Below are 20,260 nucleotides of genomic sequence, written 5' to 3'. Positions count from 1 at the left end.
CATTACTAAAGCAGCCTGGATAGTCACCAATGGTTCACTTATTACAGCAGCGTTATTATGGAGAATTGCATTCCAAGGGAAGGACCTACATTAGGACTTGTACAAGAAAATAGGAGGACTCTCTAACTACTCAAGGGTAAGACTGACTGAAGAGGAAGAAAAGACACCCAAGCTTGGACTGCCCCAAATTTATTACAGCAGTGGTCCCCAAACTATGGCCCGCGAGCCACATGCGGCCCGCTGAGGCCATTTATCCGGCCCGCGGGGGGTGGGGTGTATTTTTTTTCTCTTAACATGCATTCAAACAACACAGTGTACCATCTAATTTTCCATGAATAAAATGCAGTATTTTGTTAGTAACTAATATCAATCATCAAAAAAGCTGCAAAAGTATTTTTTCTAATTTTGTCATCCAGTTACATTCATTTTCTTTTAATTAAATTCCCTCCTTAACGTTCCTTCAAAAAGCACAACACCAATTCTATTTCTAGCTTATTAACAATTATGCCAAAGTGCTTCCTTCTTTATACATTTTTCTATAAGCCAAGAAAACCTTGTATAGCCAATCAGATGTTAACAAAAGAAAATTAAAAACAAAACATAAACATACATAAATTTCATACTTCTTCCCCCCCTCTAAATAGTATGTTCCTATTTTGTTTTTTACTTTAAAATAAGGTATGTGCAGTGTGCATAAGGATTTGTTCATAGGTTTTTTTTTACAGTCCAGTTCTCCAACAGTCCGAGGGACAGTGAACTGGCCCCCTGTGTAAAACGTTTGGGGACCCCTGTATTACAGCATCAGTTTCCATGGTCTAGAGCCCATTTCATCTCTGCAGCAGACAGAGGTCAACACTCCTGGCAATAATCAACTGACATGTCGGGTTCTTGCCCCATAGACCACTGGCAATAAATTTGCCAATGTGACTTTTTTTTCCCTTTTAAAGTCACTGTGTTCGCTTGGGTTCAAAAGCCTGGGTCCTTTTGAATGCCACCGTTTTGGGCGTCATGTTTACTTTGGTTTAAAAGCCTGGGTTTCTTTTATATGCCACAGATTTGGGGCATCGCTAAAGAGGGACTGGATAAATTCAAGGAGGAAAAAAGTGCATCAGAAACTATACAGAGGCCTTCAGATGCAAAGGAGAGGGGCAAGAGGCAGGCAATGCCCTCAGGAACCTAGCTGGGCTCTTCCCTCCAGCACCTCATGAGAAGGCCTCCAGTAATTAATGTAATTAAGTGAATTAATTAACCTTTTCTTTGAATTAACAGAGCTCATCTGTTCATTAAAATTCCCTCTGAGTCACACTTTAGGTCCTTTGGTCTTTGCACTTTGCAACCAAGATGATTAAAGGCCTGGAGACTACAACACATGAAGAACAGTTGCAGGATTTGGGGTTTGGCTAAAAAAAAAAAAAGACTGGGGGGGGGGGGGGACATGACAGCAGTATTCCAGTATTTGAGGGGGCTGCCACAAAGAAGAGGGAGTCATCTTCTAAAACACCAGAAGGTAAGGCAACAAACAATGGATGGAAACTAATCAAGGAGAGAAGCAACCTGGAATTAAGGAGAAACTTTCTAACAGTGGGGGCAATTAACCAGTGGAACAGCTTGCCACCAGAAGTTGTGGCTGCTTCATCACTGGAGGCATTGTTAAGAAAAGACTCGAAAGTCACCTGACTGCAATGCTACAGGGTGTCCTGCTATGGCCTAGAAGCAGAGATCTTGCCTCACAATTAGGAGGCAGTGAGTTTGATCCTAGATAGATGTAGGATCTCCTTTTGGGGCAGAAGGTTGGACTAGATGACCTGCAAGGTCCCTTCCAACTCTGTTAATCTGTTAAACCAGGGGCCTCCAACCTTGGCAATTTTATGACTTGTGGACTTCCATGCCCAGAATTCCTCAGGCAGCACATGCTGGCTGAGGAATTCTGGGAGTTGAAGTCCACAAGTCATAAAGTTGCCAGGGTTGGAGGCCCCTATGTTAAACCCTCTGAGGTCCCTTTCCAACTACATTCTGTATTTCTTCTTTCATTTGCAGAGGACTGCAAAGACTTTCCAATGCAATCCGGGCGCAGGGCGGTTCTTCAGCTCCCTGTAACCACCACCCTGCGAGGTAGGCTGGGAGAAGAAGAAACCGGCCTAAAATCTATCTCCCTGGGAAAGAGGGACTTGAATCCTGTCTCACTGATGCCTGGGGTGAACCGGGGTGGCGCAGTGGTTAAAGTGCAGCACTGCATGTTCCTTCAGCTAACTGCTAGCTGTAACTCAAACTGTAGAGTGTGGAGGACAGAAGGGAAAGGGGAGGACATGATCGAAACATTTAAATATGTTAAAGGGTTAAATAAATTTCGGGAGGAAAGTGTTTTTAATAGGAAAGTGAACACAAGAACAAGGGGGCACAATCTGAGGTTAGTTGGGGGAAACATCAAAAGCAACGTGGGAAAATATTATTTTACTGAAAGAGTAGTAGATGCTTGGAACAAACTTCCAGCAGACGTGCTTGGTCAATCCACAGTAACTGAATTTAAACATGCCTGGGATAAACATAGATCCATCCTAAGATAAAATACAGGAAACAGTCTAAGGGCAGACTAGATGGACCATGAGGTCTTTGCTGCCGTCAGTCTTCTATGTTTCTAGTTCAGCAGTTCGAGTCTCACCACCGGCTCAAGGTTGACTCAGCCTTCCATCCTTCTGAGGTGGGTCGAATGGGGACCCAGATACTTGGGGGCAAGAGGCTGATTCTGTAAACCGCTGGAAAAGTATGAAGCGGTATATGTCTAAACGCTATTGCTAACGCTTTTGCCTCTGACCCGGACGGCTACGATCTTCTTCTTCAAGCCTCCCGGGACAAGATTTCTTGGTGGTCTCCTGTCCCCGCTTGGCTCTCCGAGACCGGTCAGGGGCTGCCCGAGTTAGGCCTCCCTCAGCGTTCCCTCATCCCGTCCTCCACGGGCCAGAAACGCCGCGGGGAGCTTCCTCCCTCAGCGGCGCGAAAAAGGAGACGTAGAACCCGAGGAGTCTCAAGCCTCGGCCCGGGCCCCGCCTCGCCTCCCCCCCCCCCCCCAGGCCTCAGCCTTCCCACGCCGCCTTCGGCCTGGCCACGCCGCGCTCACCCCTTCCTCCAGCTCCTCGTCCGAGGCCGCCTCTTCGGGCTGGTCGAGGTCAATGTCGAAGACGCCCGCCATGGCCCCTGGGACAACGCGCGCGGGACAGCCGCCTTCGCTGCCAAGAGCCGGGAGCGTCCGGGTGAAGGCTGAGGGCGCCTCATGGGCCCGCGGCACCTTCCCACAGCGCCGCCATGACGGCCGCCATCGCCCGGGCTAAGCCAGGCCCTGCCTCCTCAGGCTCGCCGGAGCAAACGCGCATGCGCCGGAACGGGCGGCCTGTGGTGGTGATGGGAAGCCGCGCCGACGCGAGCGCGCGCCAAGCCCAGCTTTGCCGCTCAAAAAGGCTGCCCGACGTCGCCGTCTTGGAGGACGAGCCGCCGCGATCTGCGCAAGCGCAATGGATGGAATCACTCGACCATGCACGCGAGCGCGCGCATGTAGGCGGAACGGCGGTTGCTCTTTTTAAAACCAGCTCTCGAGTGCGCCGGCGTCCATAGGGCGCATGCGTTAATCTCACGATTGAGGCAGCCACATGCCCTTTCTCGGATAACTTTTTATCCACCACCCCCTCCCAGACTGATTTTCCCGCCTCGACCGACGGGGCATGGTGAGCGCATGCGCAGAATAAGCCGAAACGGCCGTAGCTGTTGCTTTGGGATACGCAAAGAAGGAAGCGAGGAAGGAGGTGTGAGAACTTAGGCGCATGCGCCGTGGGAGGAAGAAGGAAACTGGTAAAAGAAGCTGCATTATTATTTATATTTTTATACACGATAACATGTAGAATGTGGATACATATTGTATATATGGGTATATGTGTTTAACTATGTCAGCTATTCATAATATAGCTAAGAACTTACGCGGTGTGGTTTTCTAATTAAAGTTAAATTTTGTCAATTATTTTTGAATTCATAAACATTTTGCTAATAGCTTATAATTTATAGACTTCTCTGTACGAATCAGGAGGTTGATTTCTTTCCCTCAGTAAAGTAATTCATACATATTTGTTTTAACATATTTACTATATAGTAGTTGAAGGTTGAAGCCAGATTCGGTTAACAACTGGGTTATTAACTCATCAACTGCAACTTTGGCCAAAAAAAAAAAATGGAGCAAAACTCACTTAACAAATTTTGGACTCAATTGTGGTCGTAAGTCAAGGACTGCCTCAGCACAGATTCCTTCTACGTTTCTAGTTTGCTGGCATGCTCCTCTTAAGAATTTGTTTTCATGGATCTGTGAATAAATAAATAAAGTTGGTGCTGCCAGATTCCAGGTTTAAGATGGCGATTAATAGCAATAGCATTTGGACTTATACACTGCTTCAAAGTGGTTTACAGCCCTTTCTAAACACTTTACAGAGTCAGCCTCTTGCCCCAAACAATCTGGGTCTTCATTTTACCTAGAAACCTAGAAGACTGACAGCAGAAAAAGACCTCATGGTCCATCTAGTCTGCCCTTATACTATTTCCTGTATTTTATCTTACAATGGATATACAGTACAGTATGTTTATCCCAGGCACGTTTAAATTCAGTTACTGTGGATTTACCAACCACGTCAGCTGGAAGTTTGTTCCAAGGATCTACTACTCTTTCAGTGAAATAATATTTTCTCATGTTGCTTTTGATCTTTCCCCCAACTAACTTCAGATTGTGTCCCCTTGTCCTTGTGTTCACTTTCCTATTAAAAACACTTCCCTCCTTGACCTTATTTAACCCTTTAACATATTTAAATGTTTCGATCATATCCCCCCTTTTCCTTCTGTCCTCCAGACTATACAGATTGAGTTCATTAAGTCTTTCTGATACGTTTTATGCTTAAGATCTTCCACCATTCTTGTAGCCCGTCTTTGGACCCGTTCAATTTTGTCAATATCTTTTTGTAGGTGAGGTCTCCACCTTGGAAGGATAGAAAGCTGAGACAACCTTGAACCAGTCAGGATGAAACTCCAGGCAGTGGGCAGAGTTAGACTGGAATAGCAATAGTACTTATTGGTTCACAGTAATTTACAGCCCTCTCTAAGCAGTTTACAGAGTTAGTATATTGCCCCCAACAATCTGGGTCCTCATTTTACCCACCTCGGAAGGACGGAAGGTTGAGTCAACCTTGAGCCTAATGAGATTCGATCTGCCAAACTGCTGGCAGCTGGTGATCAGCAGAAGTAGCCTGCACTCTGTTGTGGTTAGCTCTGGCCGAGCTCTTGCCCCAAGGAATGTGCAGGTGGATGTGGGGGAAACATCCATATGCCGCAGGCCTGTTTTGCTCCCGATGGAATCTGCCAGATTCGGTTAAAAGCCTCCTCTGACCAAGGAAGTGTGAGTGACAGGGAAGAGGGGAGTTTGGCAGACAGCCCAGGAGGAGATCAATCATCTGTATCATCCTTGGATTCTGAACAAGAATTAATGATACATCCACCCATGCGTAGAGTGATGCATAGGAGACAACAACTGAGTATGTGTTAATTTGGCATTGTTTCAACTTATGATTTATACCATTTATTTTATTTGTGTAAATGTGTATATATGTAATAAAAATTTTATTTAAAAAAAAGGAGACAACAACTGAAGGATTATTACAAGAGAAAATGAGGCCACCTGTGGTTGGGTGGGGCTGCTGTAATTAGTGCTACAGATAAAAGTGCAGCCTGGTGTTTTAGCCTCATGGCAGTTTATCTGATTCATTGTTTTGTCAAGATTGTGGTTTTTGTGCTGTTCAAGATTGCGTGTGGACTCTCTGGACTTTAGAATTGGATTCAATTTCCCAGTTATTGGGTGAACAATTGGATTGCATTTAACCTGTGCCTTGTGTGTACCAGAAAATCCCTTTGACATTTAAAAAGGGAGCTGTTTCTGTTTTTCTGTTTATAAAAACTTTTGGGTTTTCCTTTTATCGTGTGGTGTGTGTCTTCCTGGACTAATTACCCTGTATTATGGGTGGTTGAAACACGCCGGCAGAACACACTCTTACCACTGTGCCACACAGCTCTTAAAACTTGGGTGTTGGTGTTTTCTTAGTTTACTTTATTGTCATTGCTTCCTCTTCAGGCAAACGTGGCTAAGAATGTCCATCGTAACCATTCAACTGGGTCAGTGTGGCAACCAGATTGGGCGCGAGGTGTTTGATACCATCTGCACAGACCTCCACAGCTCTCAGGGCTTCTGCTCCAAGAAGGAGAATGACTCTTACCAGGCTGCTTGTAAAGAACGCTTTTTTGAGGAAAAAGATGAAGGTAAGAAATCATCAACATCATGGCCTCTTGAAAGGTTCTGGGAAGAATTGAGACAAACCAGGCTGGAGAAGAATAAAGAATAACAGATTTGGAAGGGATCTTGGGGGTCTTCTAGTCCAACACTGTGCTCAAACATGACTAAGTCAGGGTTTAACTCAGCTGCCTTATTTTAATACTAAACAGGACACTGTTGCATTTCAGATTATACTTGTACAGATGCTGTTAAAATTGTTGTGGCTTTTTTGAAGTATACATTATTCTCTGCTATTTAAAAGAAGATACAATAGCACCGGCCTCTTCAGATCAAGCATTTATTTTAAAAAGCTTCTTCATCTTGTTAAGTTATCTAGAACAGTGTTTTTCAACCAGTGTGCCGCGAGACATGGTCAGGTGTGCCGCAAGGCGGCTCCTGCAAGTGGGAGCTCCAGGGCTGAGGCTTCCACTTGTGGCTGTCCCCGCCCGCCAGATCCGTCCTTCTCTCCGGCTTTCTTGGGGCGCGGCTCCTCCCACAGCGGTGGCTGCAGCGGCGCTGGCGATCCGGCTGCTAGCCGCTCCGAGCGCTGTGGGAACACCCACCCCTCTCACAGTCCCGTCCCAGGCTGTCAGTAAAGGGGCTGCTTCCCATCCCCCTGCCAGCTTGCTCGGAACATTCAAACTAAGGAAAACCTTCGCCGGCCTCCACAGAGAAGAAAGGAAGAGAGAGAACGAGAGAGAGAGAGCAACAGAGAGAGAGAAAGAGAGAAAGAAAGAACAAGAGAGAGAAAGCATGAGAGAGAGAGAAAGAACAAGAGAGAGAGAAAGAAAATAAGAGAGAGAACAAGAGAGAGAGAGAGAGAGAGAGAAAATAAGAGAGAATGAGAGAGCAACAGAGAGAGAGAGAGAAAGAACAAGAGAGAGAAAGAAAATAAGAGAGAGAACAAGAGAGAGAGAGAGAAAGAAAATAAGAGAGAACAAGAGAGCAACAGAGAGAGAGAGAAAGAACAAGAGAGAGAAAAAGAAAATAAGAGAGAGAAAGAAAATAAGAGAGAGAACAAGCGAGAGAGAGAAAGAAAATAAGAGAGAACGAGAGAGCAACAGAGAGAGAGAGAGAAAGAACAAGAGAGAGAAAGCATGAGAGAGAGAGAGAAAATAAGAGAGAGAACGAGAGAGAGAGCAACAGAGAGAGAGGAAGAACAAGAGAGAGAAAGCATGAGAGAAAGAACAAGAGAGAGAGAGAAAGAAAATAAGAGAGAACGAGAGAGAGAGAAGGAAAGCAAGAGAAAAAAAGAGATAGCAAGAGAGAGAGAAAGCAAGAGAGACAGATAGGGAGAGGAAAGAAGAGCGAGAGAAATGAGAACAAAAAGGGGAGAAAAAAGGAGAAATGAGAAAATGATTGAGGCAGAGAATGAGAGGAGAGAGAAACAAAAGAGAGAGAGAGAGAGAGGTGATTCTTGAAGCATATGGTAAAAAGCACCCAAATAATAAGAAAACCCCCCAGCCCACACCAGTTTTTGAAAAGAATAAAAGAGAAAAAAAACCCAGCCCTCAACTGGTTTTGGAAATGGTTCGAGTGTGTATACACACACACACACACATGAGGGGGGGAGAGAGACAGGGATGGAAAAAGGAGAAATGAGAGGGAGAAGGAATGAGAGAGAAAAGGGGGAAAGACAGGGGAAGTACCCAGAAATGAGACAGTGGTATAAATTTGAGGAGGGATGATTGATGATTGACTGTATTTATAAGGGGATGTTACATGGGATTGTATATATGAGGGGGTTATTTATGTATGTATGTATGTATGTATCTATGTATGTATGTATGTATTTATTTATTTATTTATTTATTTATTTATTTATTTATTTATTTATTTATTAGATTTGTGTCATTTTGGTTGGTGGTGTGCCCCAGGATTTTGTAAATGTAAAAAATGTGCCGCGGCTCAAAAAAGGTTGAAAATCACTGATCTAGAACAGTAATAAAGCAGTCTTTAAAAAATAAATCTAGTAATTTGAACATTCTATAGACAGTTGTAGTTATTGACTTAATGTATTTTTCAGCGTATAAGTTTTCGGAGAGGGGCGGCATACAAATCTAATTAATAATAATAATAATAATAATAATAATAATAATAATAATAATAAGACACACCTTTTTACCTCCAAAAGTATGCCAAAAACTGGGTGCGTCTTATACAACGAAGGTTGCATGGGGGGGAGTTGGCTGGTTAGCAGCGGTGGCGGCAGCATTCCCGTAGTCCTGCGGTGGCAGCTTTCCACGTGGTTTGGCAGCTGGCGCACGCCACCACTGCCAAACTGCGTGAGAAGCCTCTACCGCCAGACTGTAGGAAGGCTTCTGTCACCGCTGCTGATGCGGCGGCTCCTGTCCGCGGCTACTTTCCCGTGCAGAATTTGGTATAAGATGCCGCCAAAGGACAAACAGCAAGAAGATGGATCAGCCCGGCTTTCGCCCATATGGAACATTTCCCTCCAAGCAGATTCGGATGATTCTTATTCACACGCACACATAGATGGATTTTATCCGTTTAGGCGTCAGCCGGAAGTCACTGCAAATAAAATGGGCTTTTTTACCACACTTCCCCTTTGAATGGAGAAGCTCAACACCTGTAAAAACACACCATTGAGAATCTTTTAAGGCAGCGGCCCCCAAACTACGGCCAGCGGGCCACATGCGGGCCGCTGAGGCCATTTATCCGGCCCATGGGTGAGTGACACAACACAGTGTTCCATCTAATTTTCTATGAATAAAATCCTGTATTTTGTTAGTAACTAATATCAATCATCAAAAAAGTTGCAAAAGTTTTTTTTTTCTAATTTTGTCATCCAGTTACAGTGATCCCCCGGTTATTGCGTCCCCGACCATTGCGAACAGGGTAATTTGCGATTTTTGAACCCGGAAGTCAAAACACCATCTGCGCATGCGTGCCCTTTTTTCTATGGGCACGCATGCGTAGATGGCGCCGGGCAGATCAGCTGCTGGGCGGCTTCCCTGGGTCTTCCCCCTCTTGCTGGCGGTAGGGCGAAGCCCCCCCCAGCACCCGCTCGCCCGCCCTTCGCCCTTCGCCCGGGAAGTTCGCCAGGAGTCAGCGGAGAACGGCGCGCCTGTTTTAAAACGATCGGAGCCGGCCGGCTCCGATCGTTTTAAAGCAGGCGCGCCGTTCTCTGCTGACTCCTAAAGCGGGGAAGTTCGCCAGGAGTCAGCGGAGAACGGCGCGCCTGTTTTAAAACGATCGGAGCTTTCCAATGAGTCCCGAAGACAAATGTCAAACTTCCGCGTTTGTCTTCGGGACTCATTGGAAAGCCGCGCGGGTGTTTTAATGTCATGTCAGACTAATCTCATTGATTTCTTTGACTATGTCACAAAGGTGTTGGATGAAGGTGGTGCCATGGATATTGCCTACCTGGACTTCAGCAAAGCCTTTGATACGGTTCCACATAAAGAGCTGATAGATAAATTAGTGAAGATTGGACTTAATCCCTGGATAGTTCAATGGATTTGCAGCTGGCTGAAGCGTAGACATCAGAGAGTTATTGTTAATGGCGAGTATTCTGAGCAGAGTCAGGTTACAAGCGGTGTGCCACAAGGATCTGTTCTGGGTCCTATTCTTTTTAATATATTTGTGAGTGACATAGGGGAAGGTTTGGTAGGGAAGGTTTGCCTATTTGCCGATGACTCTAAAGTGTGCAATAGGGTTGATATTCCTGGAGGCGTCTGTAATATGGTAAATGGTTTAGCTTTACTAGATAAATGGTCTAAGCCTGGGATCGACAAACCCAGGCGCCTGGTCGCCAGTGGCGCCTAGAAAATGTTGTCTGGCGCCTAGAAAATGTTGCCTGCTGTACTGTATGTATACCAGGGGTCTCCAACCGCCGGTCCGCGGACCGGGACCGGGCCGTTGGGGGTTTTCAGCCGGTCCGCGGCGCCAGGGCCCCCTCGGCCTTTCCGCGCTGCCCACCGCCCGCCCGATTTGCCCCCTCTGCTCCTCTGCCACCTCCTGCCTTTCACCGCAGCTCCTCCCGCACCCGGAACGCACGCCCTGCCCGCCTCACATTTGCCGAGAGGACTTTCGCCCCGGGCTCTCAGCAAGGGGGCTGCATGAGAGGCGGGGCCGGCGGAAGGTGATATTCAATGTCGGGGGCGCATGGGCGGTTTTGCGCGCGCTCCCTATCTCCCTGCTAGCCCACTCGGAATACTGTATTCAAAATAAGAAAAGCCTTCGCCGGCAAAGGCTTTTCTTATTTTGAATACGTATTCCGAGTGGGCTAGCAGGGAGATAGGGAGCGCGCGCAAAACCGCCCATGCGCCCCCGACATTGAATATCACCTTCCGCCGGCCCCGCCTCTCATGCAAACCCCCTTGCTGAGAGCCCGGGGCGAAAGTCCTCTCGGCAAATGTGAGGCGGGCAGGGCGTGCGCGCGTCACCGCTGAGAAGAACGGAGAGAGAACGAGAGTGAGTGAAAGCAACAGACAGCAAGATAGAGAGAAAGTGAGAAAGAGAGAGTGAGAGAAAGGGGGGGGAGAGAAAGAGATAGCAAGAGAGAGAGAACAAGAGAGAGAAAGAGCGTGAGAAACAAAACAAGAGAGAAAGAGTGAGAGAGAGAGAAAGCAAAAGAGACAGAAAGAAAACAAGAGAGAGAAAGTGAGAAGAAGAGAGAGAAAGAGAGGGAGAGAGAGAGAAAGAGAGAGGGGGGAGAGAGAGAAAGAGAGGGAGAAAGAGAGGGAAAGGGGGGAGAGATAGCAAGAGAGGGAGAGAGAAAGAGAGAGGGAAAGGGGGAGAGAGGGGGGAGAGAAAGAGGAGATAAAGGAAGAGGAGAGAGAGAAAGGAAGAGAAAGAAAGAAAGAGGGATAGAAAGAGAGAGAGAGTGAGAGATGCTCAGTGAGCCTTTCTTTGAAGTTGCCTTTCTTTCTTTCTTTCTTTCTTTCTTTCTCTTTCTTTCTTTCTTGCTCTTTTTCTTTCTCTCTTTTACCTTTCCTTCCTCTATTTCTTTTCTTTCTCCTTCCTACCTTCTTCCCTCCCTCCCTCCAGTCCTTCCTCTCTTACTCTCCCCTTTCATAAGTTTACTTGCTTCCTTCCTCTGTTCCTGTCCCTTCCCTCTTTCCTTCTTTCTTCCTTCCTTCCTTCCTTTCCTCCCTTCCTTTCCTCCCTCCATTTCTTGCTTTCCTTTTCCTTCCTCCCTTCTTTCCTCCCTCATTCCCTTCTTTCACTCCTTCCTCTCTTACTCTCCCCTTTCACACCTTTCTTTGCTTCTTTGCACCCTTCTTCTGTTCCTGTACCTTCCCTCTTTCTTTCCTTCCTTCCTTCCCACCCTCCGTCCATTCATTCACCCATTCCTCTCTTGATCGCCCCTTTTACGGCGCCGCTGACAGCTAGCTCCCCTCCCCCCACCGGGCCATGGAAAACTGGTCTAGCTGAAAGCCGGTCCCTGGTGCAAAAAAGGTTGGGGACCTCTGATGTATACAGTATATTTTTCCCGCCTTGTGTTTACGCCCAGAAATGGTACATCTTGGCTTCCGTAGCTCCGCCCATCAACCTCGGAGCGAGCTGCTTTCCCAGCGTCCCCTGCGCTTGCGTGTGTCTCTCCCTCCCCCCCTTGCCTCCATTCCGCCTCCTACTCGAACCCCTTCACTCCCCCCCACCGCACACAGACGCTCCGATCTTGGCCGCTCACCCGCCTTCGGAGAGAAGCGGAAGCCCCTCCCCTCCCGGCGTGAGGTTTTGTTCATTCCTCCTCCGGCCGCGTGCGCGGTGACTTCCGACCAGTAACCCCTCCTCCCCCCTCCCCCCCTCACCCGCGTCCCCGGCCCGGTCTCCCTTTCCTTCTTCTCTGTTTCGGTTTCTGACTAACGGTCTCCCCTCGGATCCCGACGGGAGTACAGCAGAGCCGGCTCGGCGGAGCCAGGCCTGCGCCGGGGGGGAGGGGGTGAAAGCGATGTCAGGTGGAGACTCAGCAGCTGCCGCGGCCTCCCCTCAGCCGTTGCCCTTCTCGCTGCCCAAGCCTCCCCCCCTGATGCAACTGAACCCCGGCGAAGGCGTGCGTCCTGTGGGACCTCCCGGGCCGGAACAGTCGCCGAAAAGCGCTCGCATGGGTGGCCGGCCGGACTGGCCTGCCGGGAAACCCGTCAGTCTTCTGGCGCCTCTCCTTCCGCCGCGCGGGGAACCCGAACCGCTCCTTCCCTTCGGGCCAGTAATCTCAACCACACCGGACTACGGTGTGGTTGAGATTACTGCATTGGCTCATCATTTTCGTAAACAGCTATCTCCACCTGAAAGTGATGACCAATGCATTCACTCACTCCTCAATGAGTGGTATGAGTTTAAGGTCCTTGGAAAAGGAAAGAAACTGTGTGAGCTTCTGGATTTGGCACTCTCCAACACCGAGAGATTTCCAGTTCTGGGAAACCTGTTGTCGATTGTAGCGGTGCTCCCTGTCTCAACCTCATGTTGTGAAAGAGGATTTAGTTTGATGAACATGGTCAAAAATAAATTCAGATCAAGGATGCAAGAAGAAAGTTTAAGTGACTTGTTTATGATCACCATGAATGGGCCATCTGTGAAGGCGTTTGATCCTGCCAAGGCTGTGGACCACTGGTACTTCAGCTCTAAAATCACAAGGCATGTTCATGGCCACAAAACGCAAAGTGAAAAACACTAGAATGTTGCCTAAAATCTAAAATATCAAAATATAATATTTATTATCTTTAAAAGTAAAATGTTGTTTATAACGTTTGTAATGTTTTTTTTGTTAAATTAAAAACCAAGTTTGCTTAAAAAAAATTCTGGCTCCTAAATTTTTTGGCTGGCTCCTAGATTCTGAACAACTTTGTCGACCCCTGGTCTAAGCAATGGAAACTGCAGTTTAATGTTTCCAAATGTAAAATAATGCACTTGGGGAAAAGGAATCCTCAATCTGAGTATTGTATTGGCAGTTCAGTGTTGGCAAATACTTCAAAAGAAAAGGATTTAGGGGTAGTGATTTCTGACAGTCTCAAAATGGGTGAACAGTGCAGTCAGGCGGTAGGGAAAGCAAGTAGGATGCTTGGCTGCATAGCTAGAGGTATAACAAGCAGGAAGAGGGAGATTATGATCCCACTATATAGAATGCTGGTGAGACCACATTTGGAATACTGTGTTCAGTTCTGGAGACTTCACCTACAAAAAGATATTGACAAAATTGAACGGGTCCAAAGACGGGCTACAAGAATGGTGGAAGGTCTTAAGCATAAAACGTATCAGGAAAGACTTAATGAACTCAATCTGTATAGTCTGGAGGACAGAAGGAAAAGGGGGAACATGATCGAAACATTTAAATATATTAAAGGGTTAAATAAGGTCCAGGAGGGAAGTGTTTTTAATAGGAAAGTGAACACAAGAACAAGGGGACACAATCTGAAGTTAGTTGGGGGAAAGATCAAAAGCAACATGAGAAAATATTATTTTACTGAAAGAGTAGTAGATCCTTGGAACAAACTTCCAGCAGATGTGGTAGATAAATCCACAGTAACTGAATTTAAACATGCCTGGGATAAACATATATCCATCCTAAGATAAAATACAGAAAATAGTATAAGGGCAGACTAGATGGACCATGAGGTCTTTTTCTGCCGTCAGACTTCTATGTTTAAAACGTCGCCGCCGACATGGGGGGCTTGCTAGCACCCCCCCAAACCCGGGTTGGGGGTTCGGGGGGGTGCTAGCGAGCCCCCCATGTCGGCGGCGACGTTTTAAAACAGCCGCGCCGCCCCCAATATTCGGCTCCTCGCTAGCGCTGCGGAAGTTAAAAACACCATCTGCACATGCGCAGATGGTGTTTTTACTTCCGCAGCGCTACTTCGCGAAAACCCGCTCGTTGCGGGGGGTCCTGGAACGGAACCCTCGCAACGAGCGGGGGATCACTGTACATTCATTTTCTTTTAATTAAATTCCCTCCTTAATGTTCCTTCAAAAAGTACACCGCCAATTATTATATTTTTAACTTATTAACCATTATGCCAAAGTGCTTCCTTCTTTCTAGGTCCTCAACTTATAGAAACATAGAAGATTGACGGCAGAAAAAGACCTCATGGTCCATCTAGTCTGCCCTTATACTATTTCCTGTATTTTATTTAGGATGGATATATGTTTATCCCAGGCATGTTACTGTAGATTTACCAACCACGTCTGCTGGAAGTTTGTTCCAAGCATCTACTCCTCTTTCAGTAAAATAATATTTTCTCATGTTGCTTCTGATCTTTCCCCCAACTAACTTCAGATTGTGCCCCTTGTTCTTGTGTTCACTTTCCTATTAAAAACACTTTCCTCCTGAACCTTATTTAACCCTTTAACATGTTTAAATGTTTCGATCATGTCCCCCCTTTCCCTTCTGTCCTCCAGACTCTACAGATGGAGTTCATTAAATCTTTCCTGATAAGTTTTATGCTTAAGACCTTCCACCATTCTTGTAGCCCGTCTTTGGACCCGTTTTCCAATATAGGGTCGTAAAAAAAGAGGTGTTTTTTTAAAAAAAAAATTAAAATTATTTGGATTTATATTCCGACCCTCTCCAAGGACTTGGGGCGGCTTACAACATATAAAAAACAATGCAACATCATAATCCAATTAATTTAAAACAGTTAATCTAAAACCCCCATAGTATTAAAATCAGTCATTGCCATTCACACAAGAAGTATATGCTACACTTGTTTGGCCAGGGGGCTAGGGTCTTATGGCCCCAATCCTGGATGCATAAATGAGTCTTAAGACTCTTGTGGAAGGTGAGGAGGGAGTAGGAAGTGCAGATCTCTGGGAGGAGCTGATTCCAGAAGGCCGGGCCCCCCACAGAGAAGGCTCTTCCCCTAGGCCCCGCCAAGCGTCAATGTCTAGTTGACGGTTTTTTTCCAACCCACCCTCCTCTTTTTCTTACTTAGGTATGGTTGCTCGGGCTGTTCTGGTCGACATGGAACCGAAAGTGATCAACCAGACTTTATCCTTTGCCTCAAAAACTGGGAATTGGAGATACGGGCCCCGGTCTGCCTTTTGTCAGAAACAAGGATCGGGAAACAATTGGGCGCACGGGTATGTGGGATTGCTGTCGAAACGAACAACCCCTTTATTTATTCCTCCAGATGGTTCTTCAAAGTGCAGCTGCCAAAAAGAATCCGGCTGTTTTGCAATTAATAATAATAATAATAATTAATAATTAATAATAATAAGTCTCAAAATGGGTGAACAGTGCAGTCAGGCGGTAGGGAAAGCAAGTAGGATGCTTGGCTGCATAGCTAGAGGTATAACAAGCAGGAAGAGGGAGATTATGATCCCGCTATATAGAATGCTGGTGAGACCACATTTGGAATACTGTGTTCAGTTCTGGAGACCTCACCTACAAAAAGATATTGACAAAATTGAACGGGTCCAAAGACGGGCTACAAGAATGGTGGAAGGTCTTAAGCATAAAACGTATCAGGAAAGACTTAATGAACTCAATCTGTATAGTCTGGAGGACAGAAGGAAAAGGGGGGGACATGATCGAAACATTTAAATATATTAAAGGGTTAAATAAGGTCCAGGAGGGAAGTGTTTTTAATAGGAAAGTGAACACAAGGACAAGGGGACACAATCTGAAGTTAGTTGGGGGAAAGATCAAAAGCAACATGAGAAAATATTATTTTACTGAAAGAGTAGTAGATCCCTGGAACAAACTTCCAGCAGGCGTGGTAGATAAATCCACAGTAACTGAATTTAAACATGCCTGGGATAAACATATATCCATCCTAAGATAAAATACAGAAAATAGTATAAGGGCAGACTAGATGGACCATGAGGTCTTTTTCTGCCGTCAGACTTCTATGTTTCTATAATAATAATGTATTAAATTTGTATGCCACCCCTCTCCGAGGACTCAGGGCGGCTCACAACAGCAATAACAATACAATACAAATCTAATACAGTAGTCCCTCACCTATCGCTGGTGTTACGTTCCAGACCCGGCCACGATAGGTGAAATCCGCGATGTGGAATTTATCGACTGATAGTACTTATTTAAGTATTTATATTGTAATTGTTTGGTAGGTTTCCATTGTTTTAAGTGTTTATAAACCCTTCCCACACAGTATTTACAGTGGTCCCTCGATCATCGCGAGGGTTCCGTTCCAGGACCCCTCGCGATGATCGATTTTTCGCGAAGTAGCGGTGCGGAAGTAAAAACACCATCTGCGCATGCGCAGATGGTGTTTTTACTTCCACCGCAGCAGCGAGGAGCCGAAGATTGGGGTTTCCCCGCCGCCTCGCTGCTGCTGCTTATCCGCGTGCGCGCCGCCGGGGCTTCCCCCACCCACCCGGTTAGTGTTGTTGCTTCCCAGCTGGGAAGCGGGCCTCGCGCGCGCGCGCCGCCGGGGCTTCCCCCACCCACCCGGTTGCTGTTGTTGCTTCCCAGCTGGGAAGCGGGCCTCGCGCGCGCGCCGCCGGGGCTTCCCCCACCCACCCGGTTGCTGTTGTTGCTTCCCAGCTGGGAAGCGGGCCTCGCGCGCGCGCCGCCGGGGCTTCCCCCACCCACCCGGTTGCTGTTGTTGCTTCCCAGCTGGGAAGCGGACCTCGCGCGCGCGCCGCCGGGGCTTCCCCCACCCACCCGGTTGCTGTTGTTGCTTCCCAGCTGGGAAGCGGACCCGCGCGCGCGCGCCGCCGGGGCTTCCCCCACCCACCCGGTTGCTGTTGTTGCTTCCCAGCTGGGAAGCGGGCCTCGCGCGCGCGCCGCCGGGGCTTCCCCCACCCACCCGGTTGCTGTTGTTGCTTCCCAGCTGGGAAGCGGACCTCGCGCGCGCGCCGCCGGGGCTTCCCCCACCCACCCGGTTGCTGTTGTTGCTTCCCAGCTGGGAAGCGGACCTCGCGCGCGCGCCGCCGGGGCTTCCCCCACCCACCCGGTTGCTGTTGTTGCTTCCCAGCTGGGAAGCGGGCCTCGCGCGCGCGCCGCCGGGGCTTCCCCCACCCACCCGGTTGCTGTTGTTGCTTCCCAGCTGGGAAGCGGACCTCGCGTGCGCGCCGCCGGGGCTTCCCCCACCCACCCGGTTGCTGTTGTTGCTTCCCAGCTGGGAAGCGGACCTCGCGCGCGCGCCGCCGGGGCTTCCCCCACCCACCCGGTTGCTGTTGTTGCTTCCCAGCTGGGAAGCGGGCCCCGTGCGCGCAACGGCGCCACTTACCGGGGCAAGAGGGGGAAGACCCAGGGGAAGCCGCTCAGCCCGGTGGGGAAACTCCACCATCTACGCATGCGTGGCCATAGAAAAAAAGGGCACGCATGCGCAGATGGTGTTGTTTACTTCCGGGTTGAAAACTCGCGATATAGCGTTTAGCGAACATCGAGATCGCGAAACTCGAGGGATCACTGTATTTTAGATACAGTATTTAAATAAAGTATTTACAATTTTAGATATATTTTTTTTTAAAAAACCTGCCAATCGAGTTCCGTGGGCTGTTTAAATCTGCCGATCGACTTCCTTAGAAACCCGCGAACCAGCGAAGATTCGCAAATGATTTTTCTCATTAATATTTCTTGAAAACCCGCGATGAAGTGAAGCCGCAGTAGGTGAAGCACGATATAGCGAGGGACTACTGTATTAAGAAAAACATATCTCCATTTAACTAATCCAATCTCAAATATTATATAAACAACATCTTCGGAGAGTCTTCGAAGGGGGGCGGCATACAAATCTAATAAATAATAATAATAATAATAACAACAACAACAACCTCTTATAACTGTTAAAGATTCTAGATAAATAAAACTTCTCATCCTCTAACACTTTATCAAACTCATAGTCTAAAAAGTAGTCTTATATGTTTAAGCTAGTATTAATAACTAGGTTTTGTGTTATATCATTATATAGTGCTACCACCATTTCTTATCTTCACCATCTGGATTCTAGCATTTCAATTCTCTTGTCTCAGCTCAAAACTAGTTATCGTATATACTCGAGTATAAGCCAAGTTTTTCAGCCCCCAAAATGGGCTGAAAAACCCGACCTCGGCTTATACTCGAGTCACCACAAGAGGGCGCCGAATCACCACAAGAGGGCACCCCGCCAGCAAGCTAAACAGGGAGGAACTCTCTCCAGGCTTTAGAAGCCTCCAGCCAGAGAGAGAAGCAGATTTAAGGAGGAGAAGGAGGGGGAGGGCAGCTCTTCCCTTTCCTCCTCCGTGGCTGTGGGCTATTCTGGCTCTCCTCCGCCTCATTTCCCTGTTGCCGTCCCAAGTGGATCTCTTTAGCAAATCTGCTTCCCTGCACAACACATGGGGCAATAAAGGGAGACTGAGGAGAGAGCCAGCAAGCTAAAGGGTGGGAGGGACCGGGACGGCATGAACTCTCTCCAGGCTTTAGAAGCCTCCAGCTGGAGAGAGAAGCAGATTTGTTAAAGAGATCCACTTGGTACGGGAGGAGAAGGAGGAGGAGGGCAGCTCTTTCCTTTCCTCCTCCTCCCACGCAGCTGTGGGCTATTCTGGCTCTCCATCTCCTCCTTTCCCTGTTGCCGTCCCAAGTGGATCTCTTTAGTAAATCTGCTTCCCTGCACAACACATGGGGGAATAAAGGGAGACGAGGAGGAGGGAGGATCAGGGGTGGGAGATCAAGCCAACGAGCCAGCCAGCAAGCTAAAGAGGGGGGGAGGGAAACAGCATGAACTCTCTCCAGGCTTCTAAAAACTCAAGTTTAAAGAGCCCTGGGTTAGGGTTAGAAATGCAAGAGTCTTCAAACCTGGAAAAATTAGGGTTTGTGGACTTCAACTCCTACTCCTGAAGTAGCATGGCTGGTGCAGGAATTCTGGGAGTTGAAATCCACTACTCTTAAAACTGTCAAGTTTAAAGACCCCTGGGTTAGGTTTAGAAATAGGTTTTAGCTTGGTTGCTGATTGAGCTACTTTTTTTACTTTTTAATTTATTATTATTACCAGATTGCTTTCATTTACCCTCTTTTAAATTTACAGAGCTAATTTTGGTTTTCTTTAAAATAAATATTCTAAAACATTTAATCTACTGATGTCTCAATTAATGTAATTTTATTGGTTGAAATTTTTATAAGTTACCAGTAGCCACTGCATTTTCTAACCTCGGCTTATACTCGGGTCAATAAGTTTTCCCAGGTTTTTGTGGCAAAAACTGGTGCCTCGGCTTATACTCTGGTCGACTTATACTCGAGTATATACGGTAATTATTTTAACAAATATATTTTAGCTTTCTATCCAATGATACAACTTCCCCCAAATTTTATAATAATCCAAATCTTGTTTATCTTTAAGTTTCAAAGTCAGTCTATTCATCTCTGCACAGTCCATAATTTTTCTCAAGACTTCCCTTTCAGTTGGTACCCTATTCAATTTCCAATTTTGTGCGTATGCAATTCTCACAGCCATTACTATATGTATAGTAATATTGTATGCTGCTCCAAGTCTCCGGAGAAGGGCGGCATACAAATCTAATTAATAATAATAATAATAATAATAATAATAATAATAATAATAATAATATGTTTCTTCTCTGCTAAAATTATCTGGTAATATACCCAGAATATATATTTCTGGTTTTAGTTCAATAGCCTTTCTTAGAGTCTTCCATTCCTTCCAAAGAGAAAGGAATCATTGATTTAACCACGAAGGATTTGTCGTGTTCGCGGAGCTGAGTCAGAACATCCTCTTTCTTTCCTGAACTCCGGCCAGGTACTGCGTCCACGGCCCGAAACACAAAGACGCGATCATGGACCTCATTCGGAAGGAAGCGGAGAAGTGTGACCGGCTGGGTGGCTTCTTGATGATCATGAGCATGGCTGGCGGAACGGGGTCGGGCCTGGGGGCGTTTGTGACGGCAGCCCTAAGGGACGTCTATCCAAACTCTTTCCTGCTCAACCACGTTATCTGGCCGTACGGAACGGGAGAGGTGAGTTGAGTGGAAATTCTATTGGCTGATTGT

The 20,260-nt window shown here is 47.0% G+C and overlaps 2 protein-coding genes across 4 annotated transcripts in view; one reads left to right on the top strand and one right to left on the bottom strand.

Moving 5' to 3' along the window:
• The window catches only part of RPS6KB1 (ribosomal protein S6 kinase B1), a 40,184-nt gene extending 36,502 nt beyond the window's left edge, over positions 1 to 3,682 (bottom strand). The window contains exon 1 of the mRNA XM_070735370.1: positions 3,116 to 3,682. Coding sequence (XP_070591471.1) covers positions 3,116 to 3,187 — 72 coding nt within the window. The 5' untranslated portion in view covers positions 3,188 to 3,682. The remainder of the gene's footprint in view (positions 1 to 3,115) is intronic.
• Positions 1,487 to 20,260, top strand: part of TUBD1 (tubulin delta 1) — a 34,663-nt gene continuing 15,889 nt past the window's right edge. The window contains exons 1-4 of one of the 3 annotated variants that reach the window (XM_070735373.1): positions 1,487 to 1,507; positions 6,152 to 6,336; positions 15,241 to 15,388; positions 20,011 to 20,227. In XM_070735373.1, coding sequence (XP_070591474.1) covers positions 6,168 to 6,336; positions 15,241 to 15,388; positions 20,011 to 20,227 — 534 coding nt within the window. In that variant the 5' untranslated portion in view covers positions 1,487 to 1,507; positions 6,152 to 6,167. Of the gene's footprint in view, positions 1,508 to 2,088; positions 2,113 to 3,387; positions 3,841 to 6,151; positions 6,337 to 15,240; positions 15,389 to 20,010; positions 20,228 to 20,260 lie in introns of those variants that run through there. The other 2 variants (XM_070735372.1, XM_070735371.1) reach the window with 2 other exon arrangements.

The sequence above is a fragment of the Erythrolamprus reginae genome, chromosome 1 (genome assembly GCF_031021105.1).
Source record: "Erythrolamprus reginae isolate rEryReg1 chromosome 1, rEryReg1.hap1, whole genome shotgun sequence".
Classification (NCBI taxonomy): domain Eukaryota; kingdom Metazoa; phylum Chordata; class Lepidosauria; order Squamata; family Dipsadidae; genus Erythrolamprus; species Erythrolamprus reginae.
Note: the sequence above shows the minus strand (reverse complement) of the source record. Positions and strands in the feature narration are given on the sequence as shown.